Source organism: Scyliorhinus canicula, chromosome 7 (assembly GCF_902713615.1).
Source record: "Scyliorhinus canicula chromosome 7, sScyCan1.1, whole genome shotgun sequence".
NCBI classification, from domain to species: Eukaryota; Metazoa; Chordata; class Chondrichthyes; order Carcharhiniformes; family Scyliorhinidae; genus Scyliorhinus; species Scyliorhinus canicula.
In genome coordinates, this window is record NC_052152.1 from 88,793,014 (window position 1) to 88,816,412 (window position 23,399).

Here is a 23,399-nt window from a genome sequence, read left to right on the forward strand (position 1 = left end):
CTTTAATTTGCAGCTCTATGTTTGGAGAGAGACAGATGAAGGTCTTAGCAGAGCTTCAACAGCCTAACTCGGGCCTGTCAGGCACTAAGGCAGATAGCGTAGGTGATAAATCAACACGGTGATTCTGGGGTTAAAGTATACTGAAGTGTGGACAATCACTTTCTTTGCATGCTGGACATCAGCCTTGGTTCAGTGGGAACACTATTGACCTCTAGTTAGAAAGTCAAGGGTTCAAATTTCAATCCATAGATTTAAGCACAATCTACGCAGGCACCGTATTAAGGGAGTGCTGGGGTATTGGAAGTTCTGTGCTTCAGATGAGATGATAAACCCTGTCTGCACTTAAGATAGACATTAAAGATCCTGTCACTCAAAGAGAAAAAGGGATGTCCTTTGGGTGTCCAGGGCAACATTGATTCATCAACTAGATAATCTAATCATTTATTTCATTGTGCAAATTTAACAAATAAAGCGCAGACTCCATCACATTAAATGGGCTCACTGATGTTAATGCAATTTGTCCTTTCAATATGTTGAACAGCTTAAAGGGAGGCGAGCTGTTGGGATTATGAGAGGAACACAGACAAAAAATTGGCATGGGGACTGAACTAAATGGGCATCAGGAGATGACCAATGTCTTCAAAGATAAGAAAGCCACAGTTGTTCTGAGACTTTGGAGAAAGGAAATATATCCGAGTCGGGAAGCTGAATATAAACAACAATATCTTCTGCCCGGGGTGGCACAGTAGCAAGCACTGCTGCCTACTGCACTGAGGACCTGCGTTCGACCTGGCCTCGGGTCACTGTATGTGTGGAGTTTGCACATTCTTCGTGTTTGCGTGGGTCTCACCCCCACAACCCAAAGATGTGCAAGTTAGGTGGATTGGCCATGCTAAATTGCCCCTTAATTGGAAAAAAATAATTGGTTACTCTAAATTTTTTTTAAAAAACAATATCTTCTGCCCAAAATAGAAGACATAGACGTGCTCAACACACTGCAAATGGTAACTTTGAAATTAATTTTAATGCAACCAATTAATTGGCAAGTGCTTGCTCGATTTAAACATTGGTGTTTAAAGTGACTGGGCCTGTTATATTCAATTAAGTCAGTTGGCATAGGGTAGAACAAGAGCCAACTGCATATACTTGAACACATCGATATACAATCAGCAGGAACTCAGATTTCTGATGACATGCTTCCAGGCTCCCAAGAAATCTCCTGATGTTAATGTCCAAATGCTCCAGCTCTGCAAAATGCATTTCCAAATACAAGGATATTTTCTTTCTTGAATACAAATGAAATACACCTAATAACAAGTTCTGCCAAACTTCTGCACTTTTAAATCCTAATCCACTTCGTGTTTTTGCTTTCACCTACCATGGGCCGATGTTTAGGGTTGTTATTTTGGGAGGGCTTTTTCATTCGTTTATCTAGGCTGGTAAGCTTGATTATATGTAATTACATTTGTCAGCCCACTTATACTAAAAGGTTATGCAGGTGATGATCTCATGGTATATCTGATCATAAACACTTTCATATCAAAACACAAATATTCGAAAACTATGATAAATTAAAATGTACAAAAAAAAGTGAGTTTTCAATGTGCATGAAGTTGGAACAGTCCATTGTTTAAACTTGGCTGTATGGCAATAACGATTGACCAGAAGCTAAAATTAGTGATCTTGGAGAGTTGTTCTTCCCACTAGCAGTGACTGTACTTCACTAATGAAGATAATGGCCCAGGAGGCATGTGTTATTTATGAGATAACATTGGGACAAAACTATTTTACCTCACTGTTTTAAATCAAATCCGACGTGGTAAAGGATAGCAGTGCAGATTAAGTACAAGTCCTTCACTTTGAGGGCTGTAGTTTCTCTCCCCCCCCCCCCCCCCCCCACACACCATCAAGACCAATTCAAATCACTCTTTGGGCAGGAACAGCCTTGTGTGAATTAAGCTCCTATTTGGAAGAAGTAGGGCGGCACGGTGGCGCAGTGCTGCCTCGTGGCACCGAAGACCTTCTTTGATCCTGGTCCCGGGTCACTGCCTGGTGGAGTTTGCACATTCTCCCCGTGTCTACATGGGTCTCACCCCCACAACCCAAAGATGTGCCGGGTATGTGGATTGGCCACACTAAATGGCCCCTTTATTGAAAAAAAAATGAATTGGGTACTTTAAAATTAAAATAATAAATAAAAAATACTATTTGGAAGAAGTCCCTGATACAAACAGCCAGCAACTTGCTGCCAAGTAGCAATCTAAGCCGAGATCAGGTGACATGGAAGAACTGGAATATCAAATGGTAAATGTTCCATTCCCAGCACCATCCAACAAAAATTCTCCCCACAAGTTCAGTACGAACAATGTGCAACCACAGAAGTGTTTGAATTAGCAAATGTTAAACAGTACAAAAAATATGAAAGGATATAGCTAGTAATTGATAGGATTTTGCTTTGATGCAATCTGTGTCTAGGCTTGGAATACAGTCTCTTTTATGGTTATTCCCCCCCCCCTCCCCTTTCACCTTCTCGGTTCTTTTGAAAACTTGGTTGAATTGCCAGCAACTCTCCTGTACTTTGCCCAACTATTGGGCTCCAGTTTCAAAGCCCAATGCGGTCAATGCTATCCCCAATCTTCACTCTCAATAATGGGAGGAGTAATAACTGAATAACCATCAGGAGCAGAAACCCTGGTCCCTAATCCAGGAACACAGTAATTGCTCGGCAACAAAAACTGGCAGCTGCATGACACAAAGATAATGAAGTTGTTGACTAATCATGACAATCGCTCACCAATTAAATTTACAACAGACCCTAACATCAGGTAACACAACACCTCAATGTTGGTGATCTTTGGGAAGCATAGGTCTAATTTACTCATACACTGTGCCGCAAAACATAATTTTTTGAAAGAAGTCCACCTAATGCAGATTTGCATGAAGCAACAATTTCTGCTTCCATCACCTCCTTACAGAGGCAGTTCCATAGATTTACTACCATCCAGGAACACAGATGTCAACTGTAGGTGAGATCAGTAGCGTTAAACCCTGCACCACCCCACTGCTCAATTCAGCTGGTCACTCAATCATGCAAGACTCTGTCCCCTTCAGATGTCATCTGCAGTTGAATGCATGGTCAGATAGTCGACTGATCCCTTTCAAACATGAACAAGTCACTCAGCTTCCAATTTTCCTTCTCACTCAAAAAGCAACTCAACCCATAGAGACAGAGAGATGCAAAGCTCCAGAGTTATTATTCATGAAACAATGAATTACTGTACTAACAAACCATCACATGGCTGTGCTTCAACAGCTTTAGGATTTAAAATTATTTCTGTTACGTGTTTTCCATTAGGGTGACTCACTTACATTCCTAACAAAGAGTACATCAAAAGAGAATTATATTTACTGGTGGAACCAAGCCAGGATAATTGTGGACTCAAAGGAGGCAGTCAAATTCTGTCAAGGGAGACTGATAGGATTTGCACCTGGACTGATTAGAGGTAAACCAAGGTCAATGTGATCATCAGCAAGGTAAAAATAAGAGGCAGATGCACTCCCCGAGAGGGAAAGAATGTGTGAATGGCCAAGCAGCAAGAGGCATGACAGAATTGACTAACTTATTATTTCTCATCTACACAACTATACAAACGAGACAAGAAACATGACAAAGAGAACATGGAGTCTTCTTCCATATTCATCGAATTCAACTCTGAAGAATTCACACAGACTGCTTATGTTTTTGTGAAACAATAAATGTATTATCTACAGCTATAAAGGGAAGTGTTCAGATCAGATTAAATGCAGGGAACCATGACGAGGCTGATCCCACACATTGGGATGAGCAGTGAGGAAGACTTGGCTGTAATGGGACGACTCCGTTTTTTTTTTAAAAGTGGTTTGCGAGCAAGGCTCCTCCACACTGAACATGGTGAAATATAGAAAGTATGTAGAGAGTTAAACTGAACCAAAAACAATACTTTAAGATACATCAACACAGCAAACAAAGGGTAGCACGGTGGCCTAGTGGTTAGCACAACCGCCTCACGGCGCTGAGATCCCAGGTTCGATCCCGGCTCTGGGTCACTGTCCGTGTGGAGTTTGCCCATTCTCCCCGTGTCTGCGTGGGTTTCGCCCCCACAACCCAAAAGCGTGCAAGCTAGGTGGATTGGCCATGCTAAATTGCTCCTTAATTGGAAAAATGATTGGGTACACTAAATTTAAAAAAAAACAGCAAACAAAGACGGCACAGATTCAAGTCTTGTACAGAAGCCAGGAATTGTTCCCTCACACAGACGTTGATTAGCATAAAAGGAATTCAAAGTTTGAACACATTGCCGGGTATGGTGCCACAGTCAAAATATCTGATTAAAATTAAGCAATACTAGCTGTTACACTGGGGGAACAGAGGGAATAATATTCTGGAAAGATGAAATCAAGTGGATTGATGGTTGAAGTTATTCACACAAGCCATCTTCTGATATTGTGAAGCAATTGAGGGAGAGCAGTTTTCATACTGTGTTTCACTTCAAAATCACAGAGCATTTAATACTGGATCCAAATTAGTTGTGGTAATCAAATCTACAACAGATTTAGAAGAGATATCCCTTTTCTTACCCGTGCTCATTGTAGACTCCAGGACAATAGAATAAAGCTGTGAAAATAATTCGCCCTCTGCATATAGTGTCCAAAGTCATACTGATTCCATACATAGAGGTCAGGAGGAAAACAAAGAGGGTCAGAATAAATGCACGGTGATTGGCTTCACCTACACAACTGTTAATCCTGGAAAGAGAACGAGATAAACATATTAAAATGCTGGGAATCAAAAATCAAACAACCCAAGAAGGACAGTTTCTCGGAAAATTTAATTTCAATTAAGAGACACTTATTGTGAAGAAACGGAGGGTGATTTAGAATAGAATAGAACAGTACAGCACAGAACAGGCCCTTCGGCCCTCGATGTTGTGCCGAACAATGATCACCCTACTCAAACCCACGTATCCACCCTCTACCCGTAACCCAACAACCCCCCCTTAACCTTACTTTTTAGGACACTACGGGCAATTTAGCATCTCCAATCCACCTAACCCGCACATCTTTGGACTGTGGGAGGAAACAGGAACACCCGGAGGAAACCCACGCACACACGGGGAGGATGTGCAGACTCCGCCCAGACAGTGACCCAGCCGGGAACCGAACCTGGGACCCTGGAGCTGTGAAGCATTTATGCTAACCACCATGCTACCGTGCTGAAATTAGTGAAAAAATCACGAACCCAAAATCCCATCCAGATCATTGCCCTAAATTCTAATATTCCAGCACTCTATACATGCTGCATAAAAGCCTAATAATTTACGATATTACATTAAAAACAAAAGATATGGATAAGTTGGAGCAGTAACCTGAAACTTTGTGAAGTACAATATTTTCATTCACTTCACTTTTTCACCTCAATCATGCTTACATAAAATGTTTCTTACCGAAGAGATAATACCCAACAGCCTCAAATGTTTATTGAGATTACACTTTCTGAAGATCGAATCAGGGCAGAACAAGATAAAAGAAAGTTGATCATTTTTCACATTCTGCAAACTTTCAACTGGCAACTTAACTTAGAATTGATTATTTATAGCAGACGGTGCTCAACAGTATGGAAAACATACAGCTGTGTGAATTTAACCCAAGGTGATGTGTGAGAAACTACAATTTCAAATCATAAGAAGGGACGGTCTGACTTTAGGGCTTCAGCAGGTAACAAGAATCATAACAATTATAGCAGACTGAATTGGTTTGTAGTTTGAAATAATTAAACAAGGTTAGGTTCTTTAAATAGAAAGAGTGCAAAGCAGAAAATAGGTGGGATGGATTCAGTGGTTAGCACGGTTGCTTCACAGCTCCAGGGTCCTAGATTCGATTCCCAGCTTGGGTATGTGCGGAGTTTGCATGTTCTCCCCGTCTCTGCATGGGTTTCCTCCAGGTGCTCCGGTTTCCTCCCACAGTCCAAAGATGTGCAGGCTAGGTCGACCGGCCATGCTAAACTGTCCTTAGTGTCCAAAAATGTGAGGTGGGGTTACTGGATTACAGGGATAGGGTGGGCTTAAATGGGGTTACGGGCTGGTGCAGACTCGATGGCCGAATGGCCTCCTTCTGCACTGTAAATTCTCTGATTCTATGATTAAAAGAAATGACAGTGTACCCGATCTAGCTAAAAAAAGGATGAGGCAAATGGATGAAAGCAAAGAAAATCTGTAAATTAAACTGGCACAGAAGGTCTTCCCCAACCCTCACCTGATCCCTTCTTTATTAAGCATTTCAGTCAAATATCTAAATTCCATAATCATGGAATGATTATGTCTTCATTTCACCTTACTTTCACTTTGAGGCAGTCTAAGGGAGATGAATAATGTTGTACCCAACTGAATCAATACTAGACCTACCAAACACAATGGTGGTCCAGCCTTTGCACACAAGATGCACAGATTCGACAATGTCCTGAACGAGGTGGCCTCGCAATCTTGCATTCTGTACACCAGTTCGTTTTGAATTTGTTTCGCGCTGACTGAAGCTCGCCATTCTGGTCAGATTGATGCAATTTTGTGGAACTGTCCCAGTTCATCTGTTGAACTTGGTGTGCACCATTCAAACTATATGACAAAACGTTACTTGTCCCAGCACCTTGGATTCGAGCACTCCTGTGGTCAGGTCTGATGTAGCCTGGATTTTTCTTGACTTGTGCTAAACATATTAGCGTCAATACCAAACCACAAGTTAGCACAGTTAGATGTACAAAGTTTATGTTTCCTTTAGGCATTATTTCAGTCAGGAATAAATAGTACATGTAACCCAGTGAAAACAGGCCAAGACTTAGAAAAAATAGAGTGTGCCCTTTCTTCTGGTGAGTTATGTAATAGTACCAGAGCACAAGTATTGGTAAGGACGTCAAAATGATAATCGCCAAGAAGATATGAAGGGCTGCGATGTGGAGGAAGATTGGAAGGAAAATAAGTGGCGGAAGAATAGTGATATCAATCTTCTTGGCACCAGTACCAAACAGCCATGGGATCCGCAGACGGTCATAAATAGTGTCTGTTACTCGGTCAATGGTCTGTGAACTGACAGATTTTCCCTTCAAACATCTGGAAAAAAAAGCAAAATAGGTGAATTACACTTTATGTATTTAAATCATTAAAATAAAAAATAAATTCAATTGTCATGAAATACAATGCACCCCTGATTATCCACTGGAATGGATAGGACTCCCTGGTGGATGAATTTTATGCATGTTATTTCAAACTGAACATTAACAAAACATTAATTATTGCTGGGTACAGCGGCTGCAAGGGTGTTGTACATTCAAACAGAAATTGCTTAAAAACTGGAATTCTTGAATTATAAAAGGATATATTAATTTCATTTTTCATTTCATATATGGTACAGAAACAGGACATTTAGCCTAACCAGTCCATGGTGAAAATACCAATGGTTTTCCAAATTGCAGGTGAAGATTATTATGCTGAATTGGGATCCAAATAGGCAAGAAACCCAAATAAAGCAGCTTCAATTGCAGTAGAACACAATCAGAATTCAACTACATTAATCTAAATATTTGTTGCACTGATTTATGCCCATTACTTTATTAAAAAATACATTTTGTTGTAACAAAAAGTTATTTTCTTAATCCTTTATCTGAAAATCTCTGACAAAAACTAAAGAGCTCATAGAATTAGAGGCAATCTTGTGACATAATTTGAGGGGTAGGCGAAAGAGAGTAGAGATAAGGGGCAGGATTCTGTGTTTGGGAGATGATGTTCTCCCATTGGATACGAATTGCAACTGGTTTATGACCCCCCCCCCCCCCCCCCTCTTCCCTGGAAGCGCAAACTGGCAAGCAATTCAGTATTCCTTGCCATGGAACAGGAGGGATATGTGCCATTGGTAAGTTCTTCACCTGAACCGATTTGGTACCAGTGTTCAAGCGAAAGGATAAATAGGGTGGGGTGGTCACAAGGTTTATAAACTAGCAAGTGTGGGGTGGGGGGGTATGACGTTTAATGGGAATTAAAGCAGCAGGTTAGCATGTAGGGAGGTGGGTTCAACTACATGGAAAATTACGAAAAAAGCTTGAAAGGAAGAAGAACTTAAAGGAGATGTTATTAATGGAAGGCGAGAGGATTTAAAACTGGGTGGAAATGAGGGCTTAAGTGGGTCAGTGCAGACTCGATGGGCTGAATGGCATCCTTCTGCACTGTATGGTCTATATGGGTCGCCACCTGGCGTCAATCCCGATTTTTGCCTGACGCCCGATTCTCTGTTCCATCAGGGAACACGATCTGGGCATCCCAGGATGGAGAATCCCTCGCAAGGAAGATATACTCCAATTGGCAGGATATGACAAGCAATGTTTCCCATCGAACAAGGGCTACAACTTTTCATCCTGTATAGTAACAACTTGAATGGAGTTATAGGCAATTGTACATCAAAGTTTTCAAATAATACCAAGTTATGGGCTGCAGTATATTTTGTGGATTGGAGCAAGAATTTAGTAAAGGGAACGAGGCAGATGATACGAATGGCTAAATGCAGGTGGGTAGAATTTGGTGAGAGAATGTAAGCAGTCATGAAATTTTGATCTGAGAAAAACAATCTAATATTATCGGAATGGTGAGGAACCGAGTTTGGAGCAAAGGGATTTAAGTGTCCATGTTCACAAACTGCTAAAAGCTAGTGCAAAGGTACAAGTACCACTTTTTTAATAAAAGTTAATGGAAAGTTGGACTTTATCTCAAGGAAGCTGGAATTCAAAGGCAAGGAAGTGATGCTTCGTTTGTACAGGACATTGATGAGACCCCATCTGAAGTACTGTGTTCAGTTTTGGGCACTTGATCAAAGGGAAAAATATACTGGTCTTCAGAAGAACTACAATGCAGGCTCATCAGAATGATAACATAGCTTAAAAGGACTGAATGAAGAGAACAGATTGCATAAACCCGGTTTGAATCCCTTATTTAAAAAGGTTGTTAGGGTATGGGGTATTGAGGCATTTCAAATTAAGTGATTCAATAAAGTAAATGCAAAGAAACTTTCCTCTGGAGAATATAAACATGTAAAAATTAAAATCAGGCATTTTGGAGTAAATTCTGAAGCAATTTTCCAGGAGTGGAAATCTGTAAGTGGCTGCCCCAATGGCTACAAATCCAATTGAAATTTTAAAGATTGAGCGTGATGGATTTTCATTAGGTAAAGATGTCATAAGATCTGGATCAAAGGTGCATAAACAAAGCTGAGCTACCATTCAGTCATGATGCAAGTCAATTGTGGAACAGGCTTGAAAAACTAAATGGCCAACTCCTGTTTCTATTCTGGGGTTTAAAAGGTACACCCAACTGCAAACTATATCCTCTTACAATGTTGACCGGAATAGAGCAGCGGAAGAATGTCCCGCAGGTGGAATGTAACAGATTGAATTTCCCACAAACACATCAGCAAGACACGCAAGTCGAGGACTCAAACTTAAAGATGGCATTTCAAGTGCTAAACTCAGATGGAGCTGCATCCAGAATAAAGTTCATATGATGTAGGAGCAGAATTAAGCCATTCGGCCCATCGAGTCTGCTCTGCCATTCTATCATGGATGATATGTTCCTCATCTGCTGCCTACAATGTTACAGAGCAAGAGATGGATTGTAAAATCAGCCAGAGCATCTCCTCCCTGAAACACATGACCAAGGAGCGGGAGTAGGCAATTTAGCCTCCCGAGCCTTCACATCCTGGCCTGAACTCCACCGTCCTGGCCTGAACTCCACCGTCCTGCCCGTTCTCCTAACTCTTCAACCCATTAATCTTAATAAAATAAATTTAACTCTACCTTGACTGTCAATCACTAATGATATCAGAGCTGTGATGATATACAATGACATCTTTTTAAAAATAAAGTACACCCATGATCCTTTGCCATTTTTCACTTGGAACAATTTCCGTTCTTTTTATATTATCTATACTGAAATATTCCCTAGATATCTTCTGTTTGAAAATGTATCCAGAAGTGCGTGACTATAAAGTATAACACGGTTAAGGTCACATCCTACTTTAGTCTGCATTGACATGTCATGGGGTGGGTAACAGGACATCTGTACCAAAGAGCATCCTTAAATCATGCTCAAGTCTATAATACTTCAGCAAGTTATAAATACATTTACACAATGGAAATTTAAAAACTCTAGCTTTCATCAGTTGAACTGTGCTAAAGCTAGCTTTATTTCAGATGAATAAAATATCAAGGAATATTCTAGCTCTTTTATTTCAGCGAATCACAGTCTTATAAAAAAGATCCCATTCCATTTATTCAAACTATTTAAGGAAGAGCTACAACACCATAGTCAGAGAGTAAACCTTGAACAATTTAAATACCTTATTTCAAGCCATGACAAGGTTTCCAGCTAAATCATTAATGTTAATTTGTACAGACATTTTTAAACCAGGCTCGTTAACTACAATAACATTGAAGACAGGAGACTGAATTATCCACAGTAGATTCCTACAACTATACATTAACGCAATCTAATGGAAATGGGATGAATGTTGGTCATTATTTATTCAAATGGAGATTCGATCATTATATTGAAAGGGAACACATTAATGTGTTTTTAGAACAGCATTACACGAAAAGAGACAGTAACACTTTAGAAGCAAAATCAATGTTGCATAATCAATCTGCTTTCCTGGAATGTTACTTTACATATATTGATAGCTTAAAACTAATTTCAAAATAGAATTAGTAATTCAATACGAATCGTGGTATCTCCATGGACTTAGAAATGCATTGAAGTAGGATGTGCAATACTCTGGTTACATTATCAAGCGCACAGAAAGCTATTTTGTCTTAGACAAATATAAAATGCTTAGTTTTTGCGCCAAAGTAGAACAAAGTCTTCAGCTACATTTTGAGGTCAAAAGCCATTTGGAAGATCAAGCTGAGGCAATTTTTCTTTTAACTGGGTTTTCACTTTCATTAGACAAACATGGGAGTCTAAAAATAGAACTCAAGTTTGATACTTGTCAAAAACAAAGCCATTTATGAATACAACATTTGTTGACAAAGCCCAGTCCAATGTATAATTGGTCTAATTTTCTTAATGGAAAAGCCTTCTTTCTGACAAACTGAAGGATCTTTGATCATTTTGCTTTTCATGGAAATAATTTCTGCAATTGAATTTATATTTAAAGCAAAGCGCATACACACAAGTTTGAAAAATTGCCAGCTGCAGGTATCGCAGAATGCGCACAGGCCAGTCAAGTCAGTGAGACATGTCACAATTCTCTTAAATGATCCTCTGTAAAAGTTTAAGTGTCATTAACCAGGTCAGTCAAAGGTTAAGTTACTCATCATTTTGTGGCAAGTGGCAAACTAACATGCATACCCATGTTAGGACTTCCAGTGCCCTACGTGCAAGTGGCTCCCGCTAGAGTACTGTACTTTTTTACCCCTTTTTCTTAGTATCGGGGGTGTTTTCTTTCGAAAGCCCACATAATTAATGGAACACGGATCCTGTATGACTGAAATGCCCTGAAAAGGCAAAGAAAAGAGGGTAGACAATAGAAGTTAATCTACGGAGGCGGACGTCTCGAGTGTGTCGGCAGATAAAATGGCAGAGTCAGTCTCTGGGGCTCTGGCCACTCAACTAACAGCCGAGGTGCTTTAAGTACCTTGACCAAGAAACTTGAAAATCACCAACGGATTGTGTCGGAGGACTTCCAGAAATCAATGGAAAACGCCTCAGCCTATCTGAGTGGCTCTGGGGCCCCGATAAAAGATATGGAAGTGACCCTCTTAAACCACAGTGATCGGATTACCTCACTGGTATCGGGGTGAGCTTCGCAGGCCCAAGCAAACAAGTCTTTAAAGACCAAGATAGATGATCTAGCGAATCGGTCCAGGAGGCTAAACATTTGAATGGTGGGTTTGCCGGAAGGGATGAAAGGCCCAATGCCCACGGAGTACTTCACAGATATATGCGAGAAGATTGTGGGTGAGGGTGGACTCATCCTCTCCAGAGTTGGACCGGGCCCACTGTACATTTTGGTACAGGCCCCGTCCTGAGGATCCACCGCATGTGGCAATAGTGAAGTTCCACAGCTTCAAAGAGAAAGAGTGGGTTCAGGAATAGGCGAAGGAATATCAGGACTTTAAATGGGAAGGCCACGCCATCAGGTTCTCCCCAAGACCTGAGAATGCAGCTGGTGAAGAAGAGGGCTGCGTTCATTGGAGCCAAGGCTACCCTGTATAAAAGTGCAGTCCAGTTCAGTGTGATCTATCCTGCTTGGCTCAAGAGTAACTTTTGATGGAAAGGACTATTTACGCAACACACCAGGAGAGGCGGTCTCTTTTGTTAAAAAAGTTGGGCACGGTGTAATTGAGTTTTTGGGTTCTCGGAACAGGCATAAAGAATTGGTGCATTTTTGGGGTTCTATGTTTGTTCTTGTATTTTCCAGTTTTTGATTGGGTTGAATTTTTACAGTTCGGGCTTAGATTTGGGGTTTAGTTTCATGTGAGGGTCTGTTTGCTATGAAAATGTATAGCTCCCTTTCAGAGCGCAAGGTTTATGGGATTTTAGTATTTTTTGTTTGTAACTATTTTTCATATCGGTTGGCTGGAGCTGAGGCGTTGGGCCCAGCGCACGGCGGTTGGAGCAGTGGGGGCGGAGTCAAACAGAGGACGAGGCGGCAGGCCCGAAGCCAGGGTGTGACGTAGTAGAGATATTCCACATCGGGTGACTCCCGGCTAGAATGTTTTAAGACTAAAGTACGGTCCCAGGAGAATTCTTGAGGAATACAAAAAAAAAGAGAAAGAAGTTTTAAAGATAGTTTGTGAAAAATATTTTTTTTTCTTTTTCTTGAAGGAAAATGTTTTTTAAAAAAAAAGATTGAAGGAGGAAAAAAAAAGGAAAAATAATAAGTCATTGAAAGATGCGAAAAGCAGCGTCAAAGAAGGGAGAAAATGCGGGCTCACCATTGAATGAGAGGACCAGCAAAAGCGCTGACAAGATGGCAGATGCCGGACCGCATGGTGGGGCAGCACTGCTTATGGTGGAAAAGATGACCGAGATGATGGCTGTGGAGCTGGAAATGTAGTTTGCGAGGAACATGGCGGCTTTGAGGAAGGAGATGGTGGTCACATTGAAGTCATTGGTGGAGGAGGCAATCACCCCGGTGAGGGTAGCTATGGCAAAGATATCGGCCGAGGTGGGAGAGCAGGGCAAGAAGATGAAGGAAGTGGAGGAGGCCGTGTCGCAGCATAGCGACCAGCTCACCTTGATTGGGCAAGAGGTGCATAGGGTGGTGGAGGTCAACAGAGGACTCAGAGCAAAGTTCGAGGACTTGGAGAACCGCTCGAGGCAGCACAATCTGAGAATTGTGGGCTTGCCCAAAGGGACAGAGGGCCCAAGGCCAACAGAGTACTTCGCTAAGAGGTTGGCAGAGTTGATGGGGGATGGTGTGAACGCCTCCCGGTATGAGCTGGACTGAGCTCATCAGTCATTAAGGCCGAAGCCCAAAGTGAATGAGCCGCCAAGAGCAGTAATTATCTGCTTCCATAAGTACTGCATGAAGGAGAAGGTGTTAAGCTGGAGGAAGCAGAAGCACGAGGTGCTGGAGTTCGGATCTAGCAGGACTTGACGGTGGAGTTGGCAAAAAGACGAGCGGCTTGTGGGCGAGTGAAGGCGGCATTGTACATCAAGGGAGTGCGATTTGGTACGGTATACCCGGCGAAGCTGAGGGTGACGTATAACACCAAAGACTTTTATTTCGAGGCAGTGGAGGTGGCTGAGGCATTCGTGAGGGCAGAAGGCTTGGGCCAGATGTGAGGAGCGGAGCTGGAAGAGAGACTGTGGACTGTGATTGGGAAGCAGGAAAATATATAATTGCTATAACTTTCTTTTTATTAATGTGTATTGTAATTTACTTCACTTCACATTGTTACAGAGTTCAAGTTATTGGTTGGGTTGACTGGCATCCTGTGTTGCGACGTTTATATCTTATTTTAGTGAATTGTATGGGTTGGATTGCTGTTTTTGTTTTTTTCGATGACTGGGTGGGAGGGGATGGTATACTTGGGGGGGGGGGGGGGGGGGGGGGGGAAAGAGAGCCACCCGCGCTAGCTAACTAAAGTCGGCTAGTGAACGGAGGTGAGGTGAGAGGAGGGTTGCAGGCATTGGAGACTGGTTAGCAGGTTTTGATGCGCCTACGAGGCGAGCAAGGGGGGGGGGGGGGGGGGGGGGGGGAATTGAAGCTGGGAGATGTTTTTTTTCCAAGAGGAAATGTAGGGGGGATTTTGGGAGGGGGAGAGGAGGGAAGGGGTTTGATGTTAATAATGGATAGGGGCAGGTCAGGCTCATGGGGCAGGACCCGGTGGTATGATGATGGTGGATAAGAAGGGGGGGGGGGGTGAGAGATCCCCAGTTAGGATAGTCACGTGGAACGTGAGGGGGTTAGAAGGTCCGGTCAAGAGGTAATGGTCAGCAAAAGAATACGCTTCCAGATGGAGAATGTGGTGGCAGATCTGGGATGTAGATATGCGATTGTGACAGGGGCGCTGGAGGGGAGATTAGTGGCACTGTTAAGTGTATAAGGTCCCAATTGGGACGGTGTGGGATTCGCAAAGGTGTTTGGGGCCATCCCCAAACTGATAAGGGGGGGGGGGGGGTGGACTGGAACTTGGTGCAGGAGCTAAGCTTTGACAGGTCACGGCCGCGCTCGCTGGTCCATCGGAGGAGAGGTGGGGAAGCATTGGCTGGGTTAATGGTGGAAATGGGAGGGGTGGACCCTTGGAGGTTTCTGCACCCGAGGTAACGGTAGTACTCGCTTTTCTCAGCAGTCCATAAGGTATACTCACGGATCGCATTTTTCATGGTGGGGAAGGCTTTGCTGGGCTGGGGTTACGGGGTCGGAATACTCAGCAATTGCAGTGTCAGATCATGCTCCGCATTGGGTGGATATGGTACTGGAGAAGGGGGTAACGCAGAGGCCAGGGTGAAAATTAGATGTGGGACTTTTGGGGGACCAAGGGTTCTGTGACAAAATAGAAAAGGTAATTGAGGAATATGTAGGTGTCGAAGGCAGTTGTCTGGGAGGCTCTAAAGGCAGTGGTGAGGGGATCTCATTTAAGGCCAGGGTGGACAAAAAGGAGAGATTGGAGCAGCAGAGGGTAATATATGAGATGTTGGAAGTAGATAGGAGTTATGCAGAAGATGGAGATCCAGCAAAGCTGGAAAGGAGGAAGGAACTACAGGCGAGCTTTGACCAACTGTCTGCCAGGAAGGCGGTGCGTCACCTGAGTGCAAGGGTGCAGTTTACAAAAATGGAGATAAGGCAGGTCAGTTCTGGAGGGAGGCAGTGGTAAGGGAAATTGTTCAGGTAAGGGATAGGGAAGTTGGTGGTGGCTCCGGATCTGATTAACAAAATTTTTTGAGGAATTTTATGAGGGTGTACAGGTCAGAGCCACCTGGGGGAGACCGTGAGATGCAGGAATTTCTAGACGGGTTGGAGTACACGAGGTTATGGGAGGGGAACAGGGCTACATTAGAAGGAGCAATAGTGGAGCAGGAGATTAAAGATGCGATTGGGAGGATGCAGTCAGGGAAGGTGGCAGGGCCGGATGGGTTTCCGGTGGAATATTATAAAAAATTCAAGGATAAGCTGGCACCCCCGATGGTGGGGATGTTTGAAGAGGCAATAGGGAAGGGGGTGTTGCCACAAACCTTGGGGCAGGCATCGATTTCCCTGTTGCTCAGAAAAGATAAGGGCCCGATGGAGTGTGGGTCGTATAGGCCCATAATCGCTTCTGAATGTGGATGCAAAAGTATTGACGAAGGTACTGGTGGGTAGACTGGAGGAGTGCCCACTGAAGGTGATAGGTGAAAATCAGATGGGGTTCGAGAGACGGAGACAGCTCTTTTCAAACATTGGAAGGGGATTGAACGTGGTTATGGCACCAGCGAAGGGGAAGGAAACAGGGGTGGTTGTGGCATTGGACGCTGAGTTTGACCGGGCTGAATGGGGGTACTCGATGGCAGTTCTGGAGCGGTTTGGGATTGGACCAAGATTTGTGAACTGGGTAAAGCTACTATATAAGGAGACGATGGCAAGCGTTCGCAAAAACATCAGCTCAAGATACTTTTCTTCCCACCGTGGGACGAGGCAGGGATGTCCTGTGACCCCCCCTGTGTTTGCACTCATGATTGGGCCATTGGCCACCGCATTAAGATGCTCGGGGGTATGGAAAGGAATAGTGCGGGGGTGAATAGAATATAGGGTGTCTTAATATGCCGATGTTTTGCTGTTATACGTGTCGGAACCGAGTGTGTCGATGGGGGGGGGGGGGGAATATTGGAGCTGCTTCAGGGTGTTTGGGTCTTTTTCGGGGTACAAACTAAACCCGGACAAGAGTATTTTGTGGTGTCTCAGCCGGGGGTGGGGGCTGGTATTCCGTAGGGCAGCGACTCACTTTAGGTACCCAAGGATGTAGGTTGCCCGGAAGTGGGCGGGGGCTCTGCAGGTACAACATTTCTAGTTTGGTGGGGAGTGTGAAAGCTGATCTGGCAAGGTGGGATGGTCTCCCTCTGTCACTGGCGGGTCGGGTATAGGCGGTTAAAATGAACGTGTTGCCACGATTTCTGTTTATTTTCCAATGCCTGACGATTTTCCTGCCAAAGGCTTTTTTCGGAGAGATTGAGGGAATGATCACTTCGCTCATTTGGGGAGTGAAGGTGGCCGGAGTTAGAAAGGTGCTGCTACAGAGGGGAAGGCAAGCTGGGGGTTTGGGTCTTTCAAACCTGATGTGTTACTACTGGGCGGCGAATGTGGAGACGGTGCAGAGCTGGGTCAGAGGGGTTGATTCCCAGTGGGTCAGAATGGAGGAGAGTTTGTGCAGGGGGTCGGGACTAGCAACAGTGCCGCTCCCGATAGCCCCGGGGAAGTACTCAGGGAGTCCGGTAATAATAGATCCATTGAGAATTTGGAGGCAGTTTCGCCCTCCCGTACCAGCCGCGGAATGTGGCGACTAGGGGCTTTTCACAGTAACTTCATTGAAGCCTACTCGTGACACTAAGCGATTTTTCATTTCATTTCATTTTCAACACTTCGGGTTGGGGGCAGGGTCAAGGGAAATGCCGATTTGGGGGAACCACAGATTTGAGCCAGAGAAGTGGGATCAAAATTTTCGGAAATGGGAGGAGAAGGGGATTAAGACACAAAGATTTGTTTCTTAGGGGTCGTTTTGCAGGATTGAAAGAGCTGGAAGTGAAGTATGGGCTGGAGCAGGGGGAAATGTTTAGATACATGCAGGTTCGAGATTTTGCCAGAAAGGAGATACAGAGCTTCCCAGTGGAGCCAGCCTCCACATTGCTGGAGGAGGTGCTGACGACAGGGACTGGAGAAGGGGGTGGTGTTGGCGGTTTAGAGCTATTTTGGAAGAGGAGAAGGCACCACTGGAAGGGATCAAAACAAAGTGGGAGGAAGAGTTGTGAGAGGATATTATGGAGGGGGGGGGTTCTGGTGTGAGGTGCTCCGGAGAGTGGCTGCCTCGGGGGAGGGGCCTAATCACGTTCATATGTTTTGGTCCCGTCCTAAGCTGGAGGATTACTGGAAGGAGGTTTTGAAGGGTAATTTCTAAAGTGGTGCATGTGAAACTGGACTCCCGGGAGACCATATTCGGGGTGGCAGACCAGCCAGGGTTGAAAACGGGTGCGGAGGCAGATGTTGTAGGCTTCGCCTCGTTGATCGCCCGAAGGCGGATCCTGATGGATTGGAGAGCAACCTCTCCATCCTGTGCTCTGGCGTGGGTGGGGGGGGGGGAAAGAAATCTTAAGAAGTTTGAACTGAGGGGAAGGATGAAGAGGTTCTACAATTCGTGGGCATTATTCATTATGCACTTCCAAGGACAGGATAACAAATGTGAAAAAGGAGAATAAAATATAATGAAAAAAAAAGGTTGAGAGTATTTGCTCACTTTAAGAGTTTAAACTCTGATGGTGGTTTTGCAAGAGACCCATTTGTGCATCACAGACCAGACAAGGCTTCGGAAGGGGTGGGTAAGACAGATTTTTCACTTGGGATTCAATGGTAGGGTCAGGGGTGCAGCAATATTCATGGCTAAAATGGTTCAGTTTTTGCCACAAAAGGTTTGGGCCGACCCCACTGGCCGGTATGTTAATGTTTGTACCTCTCTGGTGGGCACCCCAGTGGTTAAGGTTAATGTCTGGGCCCCGAATTGGACACCACCAACTTTATTAATACTCTGCTGACCTTCCACCCAGATTTAGACTCGAATCAGCCTATTTTGGGTGGGGACCCAAACTGTGTCCTCGACCCTAGGCTGGACCACTCCAAGCCCAAATCTTGACTTCCGTTAGGCGTAGGCAGGACTTTGTTGTCTTTCATGGAGTAGATGGGGGCGGGGGGTAGATCCTTGGTGATTTTTGCACCCAGGCGATACAGGTTTTTCATTTTCATTTTTCTCGCATCTTCATCGGCTTTATTCGCGAATTGATATTTTCGTGGTAGATAGTCACCACCATTGAAGGAAGGAAAGACCCAAGTTCTCAGCAACTGTGATTTCGGACCATGCCCTGCACTTGTTGGTTTGGCGCTGGATCAAGCCCCTCCTACCATCCGCCATGGAGGTTAGACACAATGTTGCTGGAGGATAAGAACATCTGTGAGCACATGTCCACAGCCATTGAGGACTGGACTATATATAAAATTTCCTAAAACGGAGTCAATCTCAACTCCAACGCTATGGGAGGCCCTTAAGGTGGTCCTTAGGGGGGAAATAATATCCTATAAAGCGCGATTGATGAAGGCAGCAAGAGTTGAGCAGCAGAGAAATTCCACCACTGGTTCCACTCTTGTCAAGTTTACAGTTTTTCGAGCAAGGCCTCCTTTCCCTTGGCGCCACTCTCTTTCCTATTGAAGATGATTTTGGCTTTGGCTGGATTTGACGGAGACTATTTCGCACATCTACAGCTACATGCTTTCAATGGAGTCTGATACATTGCGTGAAGTGAAGACGAAATGGGAGGGTGAATTGGGTCCCATTCCTAATGGTGAGGTGAGGAGTGAGGCACTTCACAAGGTCACTTCCACGTTTTCATATGCTCAGCTAAGTTTGACTCAATTCAATGTTTTATACAGGATGCATCTGACTAAAGCAAGAATGAACAAATTTTTCTCTGGGTTGGAGGATACGTTTGAGCACTGTTCTTGGGGGCCGGTTAACTATACATCTGTTCTGATCCTGTCCTAAGTTGGTAAGCTACAAGGTCTCTTTCTGTTCGGGTACACAGAGGGAGAATTCTGAATGTCCAATTCACCAGCAAGCACATCTTTCGGGACTTGTGGGAGGAATCCCACACTGGATGGCAAACAAGCAGTTTGCCAATTTAGAGAGCATGAGAGGTTGAGAGAGGTGGTGATGAGATGGAGCGATGGGTCATCAGCATACTCGCATTAGTTTTCAGATTAAAGCACCAAGGGACAGCGAACAGATGAGAAACACGATGGAGCCAATTCAGAAGGCAGCATAACTTGTTTTCTACATTCACTATTGTAGCATTGTAGGAAATACGTGCTGTATTTGGAAATAATAATAATAATCTTTATTAGTGTCACAAGTAGGCTTACGTTAGCACTGCAATGAAGTTAGTAGTCGCCACTCTCCGGCACCTGTTCAGGTACAGGGAGGGAGAATTCAGAATGTCCAATTCAACTAACAAGTACGTCTTTCGGGACTTGTGGGAGGAAACCCACACAGACACAGGGAGAACGTGCAGACTCCACACAGACAGTGGCCCAAGCCAGGATTCGAACCCAGGTCCCTGGCGCCATGAATTAACAGTGGTAACCACTCTGCTATCATGAAATCTGTAACAGTAATGAAGTCAAGGACTGGTGATTAAGATGTAACTTTAGTGTTTAGGGTAATAAACAATTAGATAGAAGGATCTATGAACAATAGTCTAGAAAGACAACGGTTACTAAACCAACTCTTTAACAACAGTGTCAGGAAGTCTTGTAAGTAGTTGGTATTTACATTCCTCAAACACAAACGGGTTTGTGAATAGATCAGGCATGAGGTTTTATATGATATTTTCTTTTGAGGCAGGAAAATTATGATCTATAAAGGAGCTTGGACTTTAGTAGTTTTTCAGAGAGCTTGAAAGATACAGAAACTGAAAGTTTTTCCAACATCTAGCTGGGTTGATCACGCAAGGCTTCATTCAGTAAAGTCTGTGCCATATAATTCATCAAATGTCTTGTTCTTGCCCAAAACTTGCTCTTGTGAACCATTGGAGGTTGAATGCTAACAAACTCAATTAGATATTGGGTATTATGAGCACTCTGCTGAACATAATAGATTCAGTCCACTTAACACTGCTATACTTGAAAATACCGAAAACAGACCTGAAACTTTGTAGCACCTTCTTTAACACTAAGGGTAAGAGGAAGGCTCCATCAGCCATGGCTCAGTTGATAGCACCTCTCCTGAGTCAGAAGATTCTGGGTTTAGGTCTCAATCCAGAGCTTGAGCAGAAACCTGTGTTGACACCTCAGTGCAGGAAGTGCTGCCTTGTCGGAGGTGCCATCTTTTGGATAAGACGTTAAGCCAAGGCCGCATTGGTCTGTGTGGATAAACAAATCTCAGGCCATTTTTTAAAGATTGGACAGAAGAGGTATCCCTCGTATCCTGCCAATATTTATTGTCCAATCAACATTTTAAAAAAGAAGAGAATATCTAGTCATTATCACATTGCTGTTTGATGGGGAAATGGTGCTGCTTTTCCGATACAGTATTACACCAGTGACTACATATCAAAAATACTTTATTCACTGAAACATCGAGACATCTGGTGGTGATAACAAGTGCCCAATAAATACAAAACCTTCTTTTTTCCCTTTAACAAGGATTTTATTTTATGCTCAAATAATATTCAATTTTTGTTTGTATTCTGGTTAAATGGCTGAAACCAATTCAATTCCAACAAAACATTGCTACTAGTTGTGTACTCAATTTAATTCTCAAAGGGTCAAATTGATGCTAAAATGTTAAACAACATTCCCGTACCAGCCTCCCTGAACAGGCGCCAGAATGTGGCGACTAGGGGCTTTTCACAGTAACTTCATTGAAGCTTACTTGTGACAATAAGCGATTATTATTTTTATTATGGCTTAGTAAAAAACATCCTTAGACATAGGCCCATATTTTAGACACCTATTATTTTGGACACCTTCAAATATTTAGGACAACGAATTGTAAGCAAATTTTAATTCAGATTTCCAAACAGAACCTAAAGGGAAATGGCAAGTGATTGTATTGCACAATTAACCCACCGAGTTTGTTATCATGTGTTTCTTTACTTACCATCAAATAAAGTACCTTTGTAGGTTTTAATTCTGCTGTTTCAAGATTGTTCATTTAAAATCTACTTAGCACTGGGTTCAAAACTGAGGCAGGGCAAATTAACTACATAATTTATTGTATTTGCAATCCACTCTCTTCAGGCTTGTCATAACTTTATTTGAACGTGAAAGGAAGAGACGCAAGATGCTTGCTTTAGACCAGTATAATCAATTACCTAAAATTAAAAACTGACATCACTAACATTATCACTGACCTGTCGCAGGCCTCGTCCAGATCTACACAGTCACAGCAGCTGGCCAGTATGTGCGATTTCTCTCCATGGTGATTAATGTACTCACAGCAGCAGAGAGTGCCATCCTCATCACATGTCGTAGAGTGTTTCTTCATCATTCTTTGCCTTTGCTCATTCACCTAAACCAATAAAAATAATGCTGAGAATTACATAATACCCAAATCCCATTTGGCGGATATGAATGCCGCTGGCTAGACCAGCATTTATCGCCCAACCCCAATTGGCTGAGAGAAGGTGGTGGTGAGCTGCCTTCCTGAACCGTTGCAGTCCATGTGGTGTAGGGACACTCACAGTGTTGTTAGTAAGGGAAATTCCAGGATGTTGACCCAGTGACAGTGAAGGAACAGTGATATATTTGAAAATGAAAATCACTTATTGTCACAAGTAGAATTCAAATGAAGTTACTGTGAAAAGCCCCTAGTCGCCACATTCCAGCGCCTGTTCGAGGAGGCTGGTATGGGAATTGAACCGTGCTGCTGGCCTGCCTTGGTCTGCTTTCAAAGCCAACGATTTAGCCCTGTCCAAATCAGGATGGTGAGTGGCTTGGAGGGGAACCTCCAAATAGTGGTGGGGGTGTCTGCTACCTGTGCCGTTCCAGATGCAAGAAGCCCAGCGGTTTGGAAGGTTCTGTCTGAGGAGGTTTGGCCATTTACTCAGACTAGTCTGATTTAGAAGGGAAAATATGTTCCATTAGGGCATGCACTGGCTCACCTTAAAGAAATTAGACTCAAGTTCATACTATATATTGTGTGTATATTTCACTGGGTGGGAACTATTTGTTCATTTAGCGGGTTTTTTTTTTTGCACACGGCAACTTACTAAAAAAATTAAATGTAACAGATTTTGCTGCATAAACAAAAAAAAAGTGACTTTTCAGGCTACAGGACATTACTGAACACATGCTACACTGCAAACCAACAATTTCTTAGATATTAATGAAGATTTAGCATAGCTCTAAACACTTGGACAGCGTTAAGATCTTCATGGTTATTTAGGAGGGAATTAAGATGCTGGGAACTCCTGGGACACCACCCATGAAGGATGGAAAAGCTTTATCCGTGGAAGGGGGATTTTGTACCTTACGCGATATAAATACACTCACTTTCCTCCTTTAAGCACTCCTTAAAATCTTTAAAGTTTTTGGTCATCTGACGTTTGGGCAGCACGGTAGCCCAAGTGGATAGCACTGTGGCTTCACAGCGCCAGGATCCCAGGTTTGATTCCCCGCTGGGTCACTGTCTGTGCGGAGTCTGCACGTTCTCCCAGTGTCTGCGTGGGTTTCCTCCGGGTGCTCCAGTTTCCTCCCACAGTTGAAAGACATGTAGGTTAGGTGGATTGGCCATGATAATTGCCCTTCGTGACCAAAAAGGTTAGATGGGGTTATTGGGTTACCGGAATAGGGTAGAAGTGAGGGCTTAAGTGGGTCAGTGCAGATTCGATGGGCCGAATGGCCTCCATCTGCACTGCATGTTCTAATAACGCGGTGCAGTGTCAGACTTTGCTCTGTCATGCTCCTGTGATGCACCTCAAGAAGTTTCATCGCATTGAAGTTGCTTTGTAAATATATTTTGTTGTTTCCAATAAAGCAAAATTAGCCATTTTTGTTATAACAATCCATTTTTTCCCCAAAGTAACTCATCCTCAAAATATCTTGGGGTAGGGACCATTGTCCCATAATTGAAATATTTGGCA

At 43.5% G+C, this 23,399-nt stretch overlaps 1 protein-coding gene across 3 annotated transcripts in view; it reads right to left on the bottom strand.

Moving 5' to 3' along the window:
- zdhhc23b (zinc finger DHHC-type palmitoyltransferase 23b) overlaps positions 1 to 23,399 on the bottom strand; it is a 37,484-nt gene that overhangs the window by 8,092 nt on the left and 5,993 nt on the right. Inside the window, exons 2-4 of one of the 3 annotated variants that reach the window (XM_038802422.1) lie at positions 21,669 to 21,826; positions 6,441 to 7,139; positions 4,618 to 4,698 (exon numbers count right to left, since the gene is read on the bottom strand). In XM_038802422.1, coding sequence (XP_038658350.1) covers positions 4,618 to 4,698; positions 6,441 to 7,139; positions 21,669 to 21,805 — 917 coding nt within the window. In that variant the 5' untranslated portion in view covers positions 21,806 to 21,826. Of the gene's footprint in view, positions 1 to 4,617; positions 4,786 to 6,440; positions 7,140 to 20,457; positions 20,654 to 21,668; positions 21,827 to 23,399 lie in introns of those variants that run through there. The other 2 variants (XM_038802420.1, XM_038802421.1) reach the window with 2 other exon arrangements.